The following is a 16,493-nucleotide window of genomic DNA, read 5'->3' as shown; positions in this document are numbered from 1 at the left end:
ACTCATTGCAATGTAAAGATTAGATATTAAATTCTGGTGAAGTATCGAGTTGAAGTCTCAGCGAAGCTAATTGTACTAAAAATAATGTGCTTATATAAAATATAATTGCTGTTAATTTTGTATTTGGGTGTTCAAAACCTAAAATAGCATTAAAAATGAACACCATTAACTGCCCTATAAGCAACAAACCCACAAAGTTTGTCCGGGTCAGTGTCCTATATTAATGCATAGCCAACAACGAAATAGATTCCAACACAAAAACACCATTCAATAATGAATCACTTTGATGGCCTCTGATACAAATCACAAGCATAATTCTGCCGCAAATTAACAAATTCCAACTCTACAGCCTGAAAACACAAATGGGAACCGTTTCCGTTTTCCAATTTCACCTTCATGATCCAAAACCAGAAGAAAATAATTCACCATCTTTGACCCTGCCCACAACAATAATATTAATTGATAACTAGCTATTATTCTTGTAATGATGAACACAGAGCTTCAAAGCCTGAAAAAATTAGAATCGGTAAGTCTGAAAAGTTCACAAGAACTTGATGATGAAGAAGAGCATAGATACACGAGTTTAAAAGACATCATTGTGAATTCGCCTTCAAGCTCTGCATTAAGTTGCGAAGCATATGATTTCAACCCATCAAATATTATGATTAGCAATCTTCTGGTGAAGCATGCAGCTTCAGTTTACCTACAATCAACTGCGATTCTTATGAACAGAAACCAAAACTGGTTCGCGAGATTCTGGGAGAGTGTAAAGAACAGGATTGCATCAGTTTCATGCTGGTATTGTTGCCATGTTTATGACCCTTTACGAGCTTGTTTCTGGCCTCTATATCATTCTATTCAGTACATGCTTTTAATCGGTCGCTGAATCGGATGTAACATTAATGAGTTGTGTTTGCCCTTTCACATGCAGCCTCATAAATTTGTTCCTAATAATTTACTATATAATATGTATACTTGTATTTGTATACTCTCTTGTTTAATGTCTAACGTATACATTCTGTGTACATTATAAAACATTTTAAAAAATAATTATATTTATTGAATTCACTTTTATTTATATTTTTAATTATTATTAATTTTTCATTTTATGTATAAAATTATTTATATGAAATAAAAAATTTTCGATTTATCAAGAATTTAAAATATAAGTAAATAAAATTTTTATATTTAATAAATATATTTTATTATATATTATATATTTTAAATTTATAATAAATTAAATTTATATATAAAAAAATCTATCAAATCACATGTCTTTGATAGAAAGATTAGGAAAAAAATTATATGTGATAATACTAAAAATTTTGAGCCAAATGAGTAATTAAAAGAAGGGTGAAAATTTGTGGGATGGGAATTGGCAAGGGAATGAACCGATTAGCTAACCAATGGCAGGGGAAAGATGATGTGACGACGTCAGTTTACCCGAGAGAGAGAGAGAGAGAGAGAGAGAGAGAGAGAGAGAGAGAGAGAGAGAGAGAGAGAGAGAGAGAGAGAGAGAGAGAGAGAGAGCAACTGACTCTGACTTAGCCTTGTTCAAACGACGGCGTTTCAGGCGCTCCTTGTCGGCTTGTCGGTTGCCCTTTTTCATCTCTCTTTTTCTGAGACTTTCCCTGAATACCCAAAGCCCAAATTCAAAATGGTTGCTTGTTTTGGGCCTCCACTACACAGAAGAGATACGCCTATCGTTCAAAGCCGTTGAAATTTCCGTACAGAAGCTCACGCGTTTCGACTTTCAAGACCACAATGCCCAGAGACACTGTATGACTTTCTTTTTTTTTTTTTTTTTTCTTTCTTGCTGCTGTCTCAGGTTTTTTTCATTGGCGTGACTTCTCGAATCCTTTTCTGTTGGGATTTGCATCCTTTTGGCACTGAGGGCCTTTCTCTGTGCTGGGTTTGGGTACGTACTGTGCGTGGCTGCAGGGTTTAAAATGGTCCAACTCTTAAGTATCTTCTCACTATCTAACAAGCTAAAACAATCTCTCTGCACGTCAAAGGAGGAAGGAAGGGCATGCCTATAAAAACCGGATATGACTAAATAGGGTGGTCTCTGTCCCCACTTTTGCATAGAAAATAATAATAATAATTAATAACAATAATAATAATAATCAGAAGAGATCAAACCCGCCAGAGTTTGCCGGTACACAACAGACGTCCCTTTCTCTTTATCTCTCTCTTTCTCTTTGATCAGGTTTGGTTTTCTTTCATTTTCTGTATGTTATATATAGGTTATGTTTGTTGAACTCTAACAAAGAAAGGCTGGCTGCCCCTAGGTCTTCATCATCCAGTTTCTAATTAGTTTTTGTGCTTTGCGATAAAGAACACTGTGTGTCACTGTTTTTGTTTCTTTTACTTCAAGTGATCCCTACAAAATCCTCCATTTTCTTCTTTGTTTCGTGATCGACCTCTGTCTCTGGCTACTTCGGGTCTTTGACACACACATCAGAGATTTAAGAAATCATCAGTCTTTACGTTTCTTGCTCTCACTAAATTAATATCTTTTGCTTTACAAGAACGCTGTTGAACAAAAAGATGCAGGTGGCAAAGAAATCTTCGGGAATCCGAATGGCGAGCAGTGTGGCTATCAACAGCGAGCCTCCAACGTCAAAAGGAGTGAACCATTTCGACAACCCATACGAGGTCGTGAGGCATCTGGCTTCGAGTAACGCAGTGGTGTTGTTCAGTATGAGCGGGTGCTGCATGTGCACCGTGGCCAAGCGTCTCCTCTTTGGCCTTGGGGTTGGCCCCACCATCGTGGAGCTGGACCACCACTTCGCTGGTCCTGACATCCAGGCAGTCCTCTTCCAGCTTGCATCGGACGGGCAGCAGCCAGTCCCCGCCATCTTTGTGGGTGGCAAGTTTCTGGGTGGCATTGAGACGCTCATGGCTTGTCATATCAACGGCACACTGGTGCCTCTTCTCAAGGATGCTGGTGCTCTCTGGCTCTAAACTCTAATCCTGATTAGCGGATATATATTAATTAATTCTAAACATGATTCTCACCTAACATGATTAGGGTTGTACAGGGAAGAAAACAAGGTGACACGTCCCTCATCCCTAGCTAAAATGCCAGTTAATGGCCATTTAAGCATGTTCAACATTATGCTAATTATGATATATATATATATATATTATTAATTGTTCCTCTTCTTTTAATCCGCATGAGAATGTGATTATGAGACGTCATGTTCAGTACTCAAATTTGACTAACGGTATTTTCAAAGGAATTTTCCTGTCGGTTTTCTTGTGAGTGAAGCGGTAGCTCTGCTTTTCTGCATTTTGCATGTTCAGATAAAAGTGAAAACTGGAAAATAATGATATTTTTATGATATTAGATAAATTTAAAAATGAGTATAAATTTTACTAACACACAAAAAGAGTTTCTGGTATGCAACTCCATATCAGAAGAATTTACTTTATAATGAATTAGGCATGATACAAAATGTGCAAAGAGCCTGCAGCCACCATTAATAAAGGAAATGCATGACCTTAGTCAATTATTGGAATCGATTCCTTGCTGTGTCATATAGAAATTTTTTTTTTTTTTCAAGATTTAATAGAGAGCGTGAGAGTGGCAGTTGGTCGCAGGATAAGAATGATGAAGGAATTGAAGTCATCAGATCAGAGATATGGATGGATTTGTTATAATCCGTTAGTGAAATCAATATATATATATATAATGTCATGATCAACGCTTTTTTTCTTTTGACCAAAATGATTTTTCTTTTTTTCTTTTTGTCTGGTTTGAAGATATCCTCCCCCTTAGTCTCTGAAATGAGTTGGTTTCCTTTTAGTTACATTCATAGGTCACCCAATCTGTTGGCTCATTGCTAAAGAGCCTATTTTATTAATATTAAAATTAAAAAAAAAATTCAATTGAATTTTTATAAATTGTAATTGATTTTTATTTTTTTAAATAATACAAATTTTAAATTAAAAATATTAAATTCTTTTATTTTAAATATTAAAATTAACAAAAGAGAAATCAATTTGATTGGATTTTTATAAAATCCTATGTGAATCTTTATCTTTCCCAAATATGACTTCCTCACATTTTCTTCTTTTGGCTGATTTCAAACGCCATCCTTTATTTTAATTTTTTTTTATTCAATGAATGCTAATTAATTTCATTAAATAACAATTAATGAGTTAGATAATGAGAAATATATTATCTTTTAATTTGATTATTAATTACTGTATACCTTATTCTGCTACATATTTATCTTCTATACATTATAATTATCGATCTAATAATATAAATATTTCATCACGGTTTATAAAAAAATTAATTCATATTTGAAAATAAATAATAAATATTTCATCTAAATATAAAGTTATAAAATCAATCAATAAAATATTAAATTATAATTTATAGAATGTCATGTAATTGATATTTTTATTAATAAATTTATTTTAGTAAAATTGAAATTATTTTCATAGAGAACATAATTTAGCAAAATTTTAAATTTAAACTCCAACCAAAACTAAATAAATCAAAGAGAACATAAATGTTTTGTAAATCTAGTTCATATACATTTATCGTGAATTAACACTATGAAAAGTCTTCAATACCCTCCATTATTTATGTACAATAGCATAATGGTATATATATATATATATATATATATATATATTGTTGAAAGATGGAACTTCATTAGCCACTAAGTGGGCAAAGAAAAGAGTACATAATTGAACTGTGTCATGGGATTGCATTTAAAGGAGACATTATGCTGCATATTGGAGGCAATTCATGCGTAGCCATGTTGCCTATTCTTTTAACATGATAAAAGAAGACGGATGAAAAAGAGGCAACTAACATTTGAATATCATCTATAATATCCTGGATAACTAGTGGGTAGATCTACCATAATGACTATGCTTGAGCCACCTTCTAAGATAAATCCATTAATGCCTTTCAATTTTGCAAGTAAAGCAGCCTCTCGGCATGCCAAGGCCTCGAGAATCAGGAGAGAACAAATTTCTGGAATAAGCTTGGAACTCCATTCTAATGGATTCCAGAGATGATCTCTGATGATGGCTACAATAGAACAGTTACTATTGGCTTTATCCACTCTAGTATCAAAATTAATCTTGATCCAGCCTTGTGGAGGCACCTTCCACCCTGCATGATCTTTGGCAAGAGAAGACTAATGAGGCTGTTGTGGCGGTGTAGCCAACTGGAATTCCTGAAAATGACGTTGAGCAGATGAGAGCACTTCCTCAAATGTAACATCACGTTAGTTAAAAGTCTTCTCATTGCGACATTTCCACATGTGCCAAAGAATAAACACAAATTGAAGGACGAAGTCCATCCCTGCATTACTATGCAAAAGATCATTGGAGATATTAGACTAGCATTCCACCATTGATGAATTTTGTTCAGATGTGGAATGTAAACGAAATGGAGAATGAATCCAGACAGCTGTAGCTTTAGGACATCCAAAGAAAATATTCCAATTCTCCAGAGTTAGAGCAATGTTGATCCACATAATAAATGCGCTGGTGAATAAGCTCTTTTGAAGGCAAGGTTTCTGTTAGAAACTCCACAAAAACACCGAAAGAAGGGGTAAACTCCAAACTTTCTTCCAAAAGTTGGAATTTAGCTCCTGCGAATTTGGTCCTGGCCCTCCACGGCTAGTCTCAATTCGGTCCTTTTGAATTTTTCGAGCGATGTAATACTCAGATTTTACAGAATATTTTCCTCATCTATCATAATGCCACATTTGTCCATCCTCCTTTCCAAAAAAGCTTACCGGAATTGAGATGATATTAGCAACTTCTTGATCTTCAAACTTTCCTTAAGCCTTTGAACATCCCAATTTTTGTTAGGTTCCATAAGTTGAGCCACCCAAACAACATTAGAATGATGATTGCTTTTGATCTGTGGACTATTCGGGAATGAATTTGGAATCCACTTATCTGACTTACACATGACTAAGTCTCCCTTTCCAACTTGCCAACGAATTCCCTTTTGTAACACTTTCCAACTCTAGAGAATACTATGCCAACTCCAAGAAGGATTGCTTCTTCTATAAGCAGCCTAGCCAGCAAGGAGTTGGGGTTATTGATAATTCTCTCTCTATATATAAAAAATATGTATAAGTGGGTGTTAGTATTTTTTTAACGGTTATTAGAGAATATTACTTTCATTATATTAATTAAAATTATTAAAAATAAAATTTAAATTAATTATAATATGATTTAACTTTAATTCTATGATAATTTTTTAAAAAAATTAAAATAATATTTTTCTAAAAAGTTAGAAAAGCAATTTTAAGCAGCCCAAAACATGAATGGGTATAGGCGTGAAGCCCAGCTGCTGTAACAGCCGCGTTCCAGAGTAGTGGTTTCCTGCGGATTTTCCCGCAATATAAAACCGTAGACGAAACGCACATCATTTTCCTGGAATTATTAATAATTCAGACCTACAAGAACCGTTTATAGTTGTTGCAAAAATCAGCTGCATTTCTCCTACCTTGGATAAATGAAAAGAAATTAAAGAAAGAAAATAAAGAGAAAAAAAAATTATGTTATTTAAATAAATTATTAAAATATAAAAATACAAGCTTTTAAAGAAATAATTATTATATTTTTTTATATTTATATTATAAAAAAATATTTAAATATTTTAACCATCGTCTCCCCCATTTCTCATTATTTTTCACTAATTTAAATTTAAAGAAAAATATTTTAAGTTAAAATTTATCTTCATTTCCCTCCTACCTCATCCTTTCTCTTCAATTTTCCCTATTAAAAAGAAATTTTCTTTTCTTTTTTTTTCTGATTCTCTCAATCCAAACAAAGCCTTACGCTTTCAACAGCCAAACACGGCAGCATCAGGATTTCAGAAATCTGGGTTTTCCTTGTTTGTTTCTTTGCATTGTGACCAAGTCGGAGAATGGTGGGATCGGAGAGTCAGAAGAGGAGCAAGACTGAGGGAAAGCCATGGAGATGGGTCATAATTGGTGCTGTTATTGCTCTGATTGTTGCTTTAACTACTGCTTCGATTACTACCCCAAAGATCTCTCTCTTTTGACAGCCCTGTAGCTGCCCTCAGGTTTCTTTTCTATTCTATTTGTGTTTGCTTCTTGAGGAAACGAAGGAAAATAAATTGAGAAGAATATTGACAAACATCAAATGACTATTCACCTGAACTTTGCCAGTTGTACTTGTTTTTTGATTTTAGATAGTAAATAAAGAAAGTTAAAACTTTCAAGTATAGAATGCTTAATTCTATATTTTATGTTATGGGGTGGACAGGGACTGTAATTTGCATTTGTTATTTTGATTATAATGCGAGCTAATGCTTGCACCGTTTGAGTGTCGTGATCAGTACTGTTGCAGTTTGTTTTGGTTTGTTTTTGTTAGCTTGTGAAATTATAGGAGATTAAATATGATCATATTATTCTTTTTTCCAGCTTAGGCTTTGCTTTATTTTCTGTCTGTACAGAAGTATAGTGGGATGGTGGTGGATTGTTGTTGCGACTATGAGACAGTAGACCGTCTTAATGAAGAAGTATTGCACCCATCTCTCCAAGATCTCGTGAAAACGCCATTTTTTCGATATTTCAAGGTTCGTTGAATGCCTCTTGGTAGTATTACTGGTTGATATATTATGATAAAGAAGCGGATTTGAAAACAATGGATGTCGTATAATAGGGGCTTATGCATAAGAGAAAGAAGGTGCCTAGTCATTTTCGTTGTATGGAGGAAAAAGAAAAGGACATGAGCCTGTTGTTATGGGGTTATGAATGTCCTTCATTACTCTTCCTATATGTTGCAAGATCATGGAGTTTCTTTTGAAATCTCTCTCTCTCTCTCTATTTTTTTTTTTTTTTTTTTACACGATGAAATCATAAGTGAATACAAAACTTTTTGGCAGTTTATTTAATTTCTTCAAAGGGACCAATTTTGAAAAGCCATGTAGTTAGAGTAGTAAATCATTTACATCTCAGACAATATAGATATAATCCTTTGAGTTGTTAGACAACTTTGAATGACTTGTATGAATTATTTTACTGGCATGAAGCTTCAAATTTTTTAATCTAAAGTTACCATTTGACTGTGATCATTCTGATCTGAATAGACTGCATAGGTGATGCTAATTTTCTGCAATAGTAGTTTTATGACAATGATGGCGGTTGATTGAATACTTAAATTTAAAGTTGTTATTTTCCTTTTCAGTGTTTTTTTGTGGCTATTCACATCGGGTGAAGTTGTCATGACAATGTTACAACCATAATATTTTATTTATTGAATCATTCTTTGGCATAGAATAGGTCATGGTTTAAATTTCCAATATCTTATCATATTCACAGTTGTGATGTAATCGGTTGATCAAAATGCACTCCTTCAATGTCAATATCAATTGACCAATTTGTTTCTCCTTAGTGGATTATTCATGTTCAAGTTATCAATGAGAATCATAATTCTCTGCTTGCCCTTGTATTTGGTTGGAATTCGGATGAAATGAGTTTGAGGTGCATTACTTAATGACATTTACTTCAAGTCAACCTCTCCTTATAACTTAATGGACATCAGAATTATATATTACTCACCACTCACTGGCATCTACTTTAATTTAAAGGCTATTGGGCAATTATATCGCAGGTTAAATTGGGGTGTGACTGCCCTTTCTGGCCAGACGATGGCATGTGCCACTTGAGGGATTGCAGTGTTTGTGAATGCCCAGAAAGTGAATTCCCGAAATCATTTAGGACACCTTTCTATTGACGCCTACCCTCGGATGATCTTCAAGGTCAAGAAGGAAAGCCTCAAGCTGCTGTCGATCATACCCTTGATTGTAAAGCATTTAGGGGATAGACAGAAATAGACAATCCCTGGACAAACGATGATGAGACTGACAATGGTGTGTTATTTCTATTCCTGCACAACTGAACATACATAATTATCATTGATATTTATTCAATCTTTTGTGTGAATTAAATGCTTTTCTATCCTGCTATTTACAATATATAATAATTTTATGTTCTATTATTGTTAATATAAAATTTATTTTTTAAAAATTTTATTATTATTATCAGATTGCATTCTGGCTTATTCAACACCAAATTTGAAAATTGATTGAGCAAATAGTGGAGTCTTTTCATTGGCAGCTGAGATGACATATGTGAATCTTCAATTGAAACCTGATCAGTACACTGGCTACTCTGGTCCATCAGCTAGAAGGATATGGGATGCTATTTATTCTGAGAACTGCCCCAAATGTAAGTCGTCTTCTTTTCTCTGTGTGTCTTTGCGCATAACCCAACCAAAGTTCATATATTGTCCACTCTTTTGCTTCTGTATTTTTCTTACGCTTTAATGAGATCAAGCAAGTGGTGTTCAATATCTTCTTGGATAATCTACTTTTGTCCTTGAAGTAACTGCATGTAAACCCAGCATTATTTTGTCTGCTTGAATATGTTCCTTGTCAAAGCTTTAGACAATATTTTAGTGTCTATTATATTGGTTTACTTTTCAGGACAGTTACTATTTCAATTTTTCTTATTGTCATGGTGACAATGATTATTTTCTTATTTCCATTGTGATGTGTAGATCCATCTGAAGAGTTGTGTCGAGAGGAAAGGATATTGTACAAGCTGATATCTGGTCTTCACTTCTCTATTTCAATTCATATAGCAGATCGTTATCTACTTGACAAGTCTAACAACTTGGTATGAATTTAGTTGCATTCTCCTTAATATGTGTTATTTATGAACTTTGTCTTGGCAATGTAGCCATTTCATATGCTTGTATTTCATCCTACCTCAAACTTATAAAACTGCAAAGTTTTGATATCTTAATGACTTAGTGCAGTTAAAGTGAGCTGTCCAAAGCCTGAGTCGTCTTAGGATTTGAAGTGATTTTGCTCAGCTAATTTGGACTCTTACCCACTTTTTAAAAATATTTGCAATAATGGTGGGCATTGGAAGATGAATATTTTGTCCATAAAGAAGATCTTTATTTTCCAATCAAAAGAAATGTTTAGGCATGCATTGTCATTTATTGAAAAGATCTAACTACAATTTATTGTTTTCCTTTTTCTCTGTTTGCAGTGGGGCTGTAATCCTACATTGATGTATGATCGGGTTTTAAGATACACTGATCGTGTTAGAAACCTGTACTTCACTTACCTTTTTGTTCTCCGAGCTGTTATGAAGGTGAGTGTTAAAAGAGCAGAAATTTAGATTTTCTCTACATGAAGGTTTACACTGAGCGATTTAGTGATAGGCTGTTTTTTCTACATTATCTTTATATATTATGCTGGTGGACTTTATTTTGTCTACATGAATGTTTATGATAGGCAAGTAAATGGTAGAAATGTTTTCTTTATGTACCATCTATTATAAAGTTACGTTGGTGGGATTTTTTAACTAACCCTGTTTGGAAGAGGGAGGGAATTGGAGGGAGGAGAGAAAATGAGAAGAATATGGGGTTATGGGGCCCACATGGGAAGCAACAAATTTATGAGTTCCTTGACCCATATTCCCTTTCCCTCCATTTTCTTCCTTCTCCCCAAGCCTTGGACTGTTATATCTAATGGTTATCTTATAATGCATTCGGGATGCGAATTACCTGGAACAAGCTGAATATGACACTGGTAAACCTACTGAGGACCTCAAGGCACATTCCTTGATGAGACAACTACTCTATAACTCAAACCTTCAAGCAGCATGCCTACTCCCATTTGATGAAGCTAAGTTGTGGAAGGGTCAACATGGACCCAAACTGAAACAGAAGATTCAAGAACAATCCAGAAACATTAGGTTTTTCTCAATTTCTTTTGGATCTCTTTTTTTGAAATATTTATCCTATCTAAAGCTGCAAATTTTTTGACATCAAATGTAAAAGGCTAATCAAGTACTTTTGCTTTCCTCTTTTAAATTTTTAATTAATTAGTTAACGTCTCCAAATGTAGAATTGGTAAAAGCATAATATTGTTTCTCTGGTTGTTTTCCTTTTGATTACTTTATGTAGTCTGTCTTATATTTGTGGAAATGATTTAACTACATCTGTTGCTGTTGCAGTGCATTGATGGACTGTGTAGGCTGTGAGAAGTGCCGACTTTGGGGAAAGCTTCAGGTTCTTGGTCTAGGTACTGCACTGAAAATTCTCCTCTGATAATGGATGGGATTACTGGGGTCAAACTGTAAGTATCTACTTCTGGCAGCAACTATAAAAAAAGTTCTGCTTTGGTTTTTAGCTGAGGATACAATCTAGTATGTTGCTTTTGGTGCAATGATATGATCCTTGTGGAGGATGTACAATTTTTGCTTAAGCTAATGATCTTCAAACTATTTCTTCTTAACTTCCTTTGGCTTTCTGTTTTGCGACATGGCTTTATATAGACGAGGCTGTTGAAATTTCAATGGAAAAACTGTGTTCTATTTATGGGACAATGATATGTGATTTTTTATGTGACATTTAGAGAACACTTATTCTGGCGTAATCCCATCCCCTTACCACCTGAGTCGAGGCTCAAGCATAACACTAGGTGTACCTCACAACACTAGATATGATTCTTTTTATTCTGATATGGCTGATCCTACTGAATTTCTTTGAATAAGCCAGAAGTAGGGGCAACGTCAGGATTAATCTTTTCTGGAGAGTCTGACCATGGCATGATAAATTATTATGTTATGTTATGGTTAATGTGGAGAGACTACTATATGTTTTCTTGTGATTTAGTTAGAATATTCTCAATAAGCAACTAGTCATTGGTAAACTTATCCGCATACATTTTATTGTCATTGAAGCATATTATATTGTCTCTCAGTTGCAGTTTACAACGGAATGAAGCGATTGCCCTGATGAATCTTCTTAATCGACTATCAGAATCTGTCAAACTTGTACATGAAATGGGACCTGCCGTTGAAATGATCATGGAAGGACAGATTTCTCCACCGACTGCTCCAAGTAGCCTATGGCAAAGAATGCGATCATTGTTATTTAAATCGTAGGTAATTATAAATTCATCTGTTTGGCTGATGTGTACTCAATTGTTTTGTTTCTTGCAGCAAATTGTAATGTAACTGACAAGATCCAACATTGAAGCCAAACATACTTACAGAAGATAGATTAGGAAACCATAATCCATGTTATTAAAAGAATGTTGCTGTGGACGGAATACAGTAGAAGTGAAGAAGTAAGAGTAATCTCAAGAAACATAGCGTTGGTGAATTGTATTTATTTTCTTTTTGTAAGCTAGTATGCACAGTGCATTTCAGTGTTGAACATTTTTGAAAATCTTCATTCAACTGAAAAGTAAAAATATTAAGATAAAATCATTTGAGCTATGGCCAACCTGGAATTAATTATCCTTTATGATTTTATCCATTTGTTGAATGAAAGTCGCAATAGTCCAAATATCAGGGGTCCTTTAACTTATCCATGGTTTTTGCATACAAGCTCAAAGGTCTTTGGCACAACCTGCTCTAGTGAGTGAGTGTCAATATCATAGAATACCTTCACGTTCCTCAAGAAGTTGCAGTAGTCATGATGTCGCGCTTACCTATTGGTAGCTTTTATGGGTGCCAAGGTGAACTGATGCTAATAATAAATTGAATTCCAACCATATAGTCGGCTTTGATTCATATTAGTTTGTGATCTCTGATTATTACAAATGGTATTTAATGACAGTTCTAGTAATTCACTTTAAGTCAAGTCAAGTCAAGTCCTAACATTCCAGTGATTATAAAATCATGTGATTAATTCCCTAGTGTTTGAAGTGTATACTAATCTAAATGATGCTATAAAAATAAATAATTGGTTACAAAATTGACCCCTTCAGAACGTCCTACAGCTGAAATAGTAAGTTCGGTGGGTGGTGTGGGTAGTACAGACTGTTGCTAAAATAGGTGCTCAGAAAACATATACTATTAAGGTCACTTTCTCCTTGTTATAATACACTGTATAAAGATACATGTCACTTGTGATTAGCTGAATCAGAAGTTGTCTACTAGTAGATCAAAATAGCTATATGATACCTACAATAAAGCCACGATTGCAACATCAAATCTTTACGGCTCGGATTTAGATCATCGCCTATTCCATTTAGTATCATGTGGTTGAAGTGCTTCTTAGATGCCAGGAAACCTGTCATTGCACATCTGTAAACAAGGACATTCAACCATACAAGTTCCAGGGACCTACAATAACCAAGTTTAGCAGAGAAATTATGAGAAATTTGATGCATTTCTAAATTTTTCCATTCGGAAATGAGGTTAAGAAGCAAATCTTACAATATGCTTAGCGGGACTTTTTCAGACGTTTAGGAGGCCTCACTGGTTCTTTCCTTGTATCATCGGGGGTTTTTAAATCCACAAAAGGCTGCAAGTATTTTCAAAACGTATGAGGTTAGAAACCAAAAAAAAAAAAAATCACCATTCTGTGCAAAATTATCACAAATTCAGCAGCAAACAATCCCAAAATTTACCATGACTTTACAACCAAGTCAAGCATAACAATTCATATTGATAAACAACAATGGCATCCACAGTTATGGCATTTGCCTGACAAATCTTCACTGAAGGCAAGGCAAATGCCATGACTGTAGAAAAGCCATTAAAATGAGATAATACAAAATAAATCCTTAGGCTTCCAGGTCAAATCTTTTATCATATTCATTTTATACAATTTTCCTTATAAAATACCCATCCTATCACCCTTCATTCCTCATACACCCACAAATAGAAAAGAAACCATGAAACAGTGACTCTTGCCTGTGCCTGCATCAAGGCAGTTATTTCTAGTCGTTTTCCTTTTTAGCACTGAAAATGGGTGGGAAGGGAAACCAAGGGAATTGTCTTGTGCTAATAACTAGTTGGCAATCCCTTTCTATCAGGAAGGATGGTTGGAATACCTAGTTAAATGCTAAAAATCAGAACCAATGAAAATTTTGAAACTATACTAGCTGTAAGAAAATGTCCTGTTATGCTGATCTCTACCTATTAACATTAGCAAGGAAGAATCTCCTTGAGAGTTGAGGTTCAATATTTTTCAGGAAGTTGGCTAGACGTGGTTTTGTGTTTGCTTCATTCCTAACACAACAAAATATAAGAAAATCTCTCCCCTCTCAAATTTGTGGTTTTACTCTAAACATAAGGGTAAATTATGAAATCTCAGACTCCCACTTATTTGCCTCTGTACTCCCTTCCATTTCAGGGAAATTGAGTAACAATCTAAAATTTGCCTACTATTTAACAACAATGTCACTTACTTATGACATAATTTAAGAATGTTAGAAATGATATCCACTTTATCATCCTTAATCCAAGTTCAACTCATCCATAGAGGAAAAGAGCAAAGTTCAAAACCCAATTAGTCTAGAGAATTACAACAATCTAAGATTTGATAACAAATTTTATAGAAGATATATGAACATATATGCGCACAGATTTCATTAGTGAAAATATAATAACAAGTAGTTCTCATACAAGATAAAATGGTATCATCCTGACCTCTTCCCATTTCTTTTGTAGTTCCAAAAGTTCCTGACAGTATGCAAGGCACTCGGCGTGGTAAACTGCTGCCAACTTTTTTATCAAAGCCTTCCTTTTTATAATACCAATCACTAGCAAGAAAAACATATTAAGAGCTGATACAAAGAATAAAAAACTGTATTTTGTATTTCACAACAAGCAAAATAATCTTCAATCTCTCCCCGCAAAAATTCCAACAAACACTCATCACCTTAAAACTTCTTAAAAGGCTCTATTTGATATTTTGGCCAAATTCAAGTCCCACAAAATATAATGAATTCACTAAAGTAAATATGCAAATAGATAATTCAATAATTCACACAGGAAACACCATCATCGCAGGCGTATACCTTCATGATTATATACAATGAAAACCGAATCATTGGTTCAGTGATTTGTTCAATAAAAGGAGAAATCATATTAAAGATAAAAATCATTCATACGAAAGTTGAAGCCGGTAGAGGAATTTCATATTCAGTAATGAAAGAACCGGAAGAAAGCAGCAAAAAACCCTAAAAGGGAAAAACAAAAAAGCCCCCAAAATCATGAAAAAGCAAGAGAAAGCGAAAGGAAATTACTTCGACTGGGGTCGAAGGGAGGAGGTGCTGGCGGATCGGATTGCATTGATGCAGCGTCAGCAGCAGCGGAAGCAGCGGCCGCAGGAGGAGTAGGCTGTTTCTGGTGATGGGGCATTGATGAGACGATTAGTCGATTGTTGAAGTGGTTATTAAGAAAGTTCGTGTTCGCCACATAATGACGCTAATAATTGTACGGTGGCCTCTGCTATTATGATTTTTTGGTCAAGTCTTCATTCTCCACTCTGATTTTCATCTCTGCGTGAAACAGCCAAGCCAACTACCCTTCACAGAAAACCTTTCTATTTTTTTTTTTTTTTGGTGCCTTTCTATACAAAAATAAAATTATGTTAATAGTACTAAATATTATATTTCTTACAAATTTAAACAGTATAAATAAAGGTTTAATATCATTTCACTTTTCTCTTCTAGAGATTTTTCTCCCAATTTTTTTTTTCAGTTTTTTAGGGCTTTAGTGCCTCTCCGAGCTGCGACCTTTCTCTATCTCTCCCGAGGTAGGAAACCACCTTCTTTCTCTCTCCTGAAGAGTGGATTTCCCATCCTGTGCGTAAAATTAAGTTATAAATATTATTTTAGATTTTTTATGCAGGTCTAGTGCTTTTGAAGGAGGTTTTTAGTTTGGACTTGCTTTTGATTCTTGAATATTCTTCAATCTATTATGTGAGTTGGTTTATTTGTGTTTCATGACCGAGGTTGTTTCCATGTTTAATGTCAGTTGGTGTACTTGGGAGAAAGGATTCAACTATGAGTTTCATGGCTATGGGTCATGTATGTTTGAGCATGTAGCTTCCAGTCCCTCTATGGCTGTGAAAAATGCCGAAAGCCCTACCTCAGCATTGTAGAGCCCTTGTGACCAATATCCTACTTCGGCTTCGTAGAGATGTATGGCCTTTGCCTTTGACTTAAGGTTTCCTCTAGCCTTCATTTGGACTTTTCTGGCGATTATTATTTTTGGAGGTTAGGTTCCTTGGCTTGGGCTTCCTTATTTAGCGACATCTTGGAACAGCAATGCAAGCAACTTTGTGTTTGTCTTCTTTGCCGTCCTTCAGGTCTATACGGATGGATCCACCAAGTCCTAGGGTTTCTTCTGTAAATGGGATTTGGGCCTTGCCTTTATGTTGGGGCTTAGGATGGTTTGGGTTTAGTTGGGCTTTAGCTTGTTTTGAGCCTTAAGTCTCATCTTGTTCTGATAGTCTTAAGCTTCCTGTTAGTTTGTTTGGCTATAGGCTTATCTTTATAATAGCTCCCAATTTCAATGAAATCTATCCCTATACTTGGAAAAGAAAGTTTTAACAATATAATTCCTTTAAATATGATTCCAAATTGAACTTTTTTTTTTCACCAATCCTTTTCAAAACCCAAAGTTTTATTAGATGTTCCTTGTCACGACCTAACC

At 34.7% G+C, this 16,493-nt stretch overlaps 2 protein-coding genes and 1 pseudogene across 2 annotated transcripts; 2 read left to right on the top strand and 1 right to left on the bottom strand.

Annotated features, from left to right (window-relative positions):
• Positions 1 to 1,916: 1,916 nt before the first annotated feature.
• On the top strand, positions 1,917 to 3,157 carry LOC110635627 (glutaredoxin-C9-like). Its single transcript, XM_021785042.2, has one exon. It carries the CDS (start codon positions 2,551 to 2,553, stop codon positions 2,965 to 2,967), a length of 417 nt encoding a protein of 138 aa, XP_021640734.2. The 5' UTR covers positions 1,917 to 2,550; the 3' UTR covers positions 2,968 to 3,157.
• A 3,535-nt stretch (positions 3,158 to 6,692) lies between these two features.
• On the top strand, positions 6,693 to 12,317 carry LOC110635581 (endoplasmic reticulum oxidoreductin-1-like; annotated as a pseudogene).
• Positions 12,318 to 12,879: 562 nt separating this feature from the next.
• On the bottom strand, positions 12,880 to 15,819 carry LOC110635630 (uncharacterized). The gene is made up of 4 exons (XM_021785046.2): positions 15,080 to 15,819; positions 14,481 to 14,593; positions 13,263 to 13,350; positions 12,880 to 13,169 (listed from the first exon to the last, which is right to left on the bottom strand). The coding sequence occupies exons 1-3, from the start codon at positions 15,192 to 15,194 to the stop codon at positions 13,270 to 13,272; spliced, it is 309 nt and encodes a 102-aa protein (XP_021640738.2). The 5' UTR covers positions 15,195 to 15,819; the 3' UTR covers positions 12,880 to 13,169; positions 13,263 to 13,269.
• Positions 15,820 to 16,493: the final 674 nt, after the last annotated feature.

This window comes from Hevea brasiliensis, chromosome 15 (genome assembly GCF_030052815.1).
Source record: "Hevea brasiliensis isolate MT/VB/25A 57/8 chromosome 15, ASM3005281v1, whole genome shotgun sequence".
NCBI classification, from domain to species: domain Eukaryota; kingdom Viridiplantae; phylum Streptophyta; class Magnoliopsida; order Malpighiales; family Euphorbiaceae; genus Hevea; species Hevea brasiliensis.
Note: the sequence above shows the minus strand (reverse complement) of the source record. Positions and strands in the feature narration are given on the sequence as shown.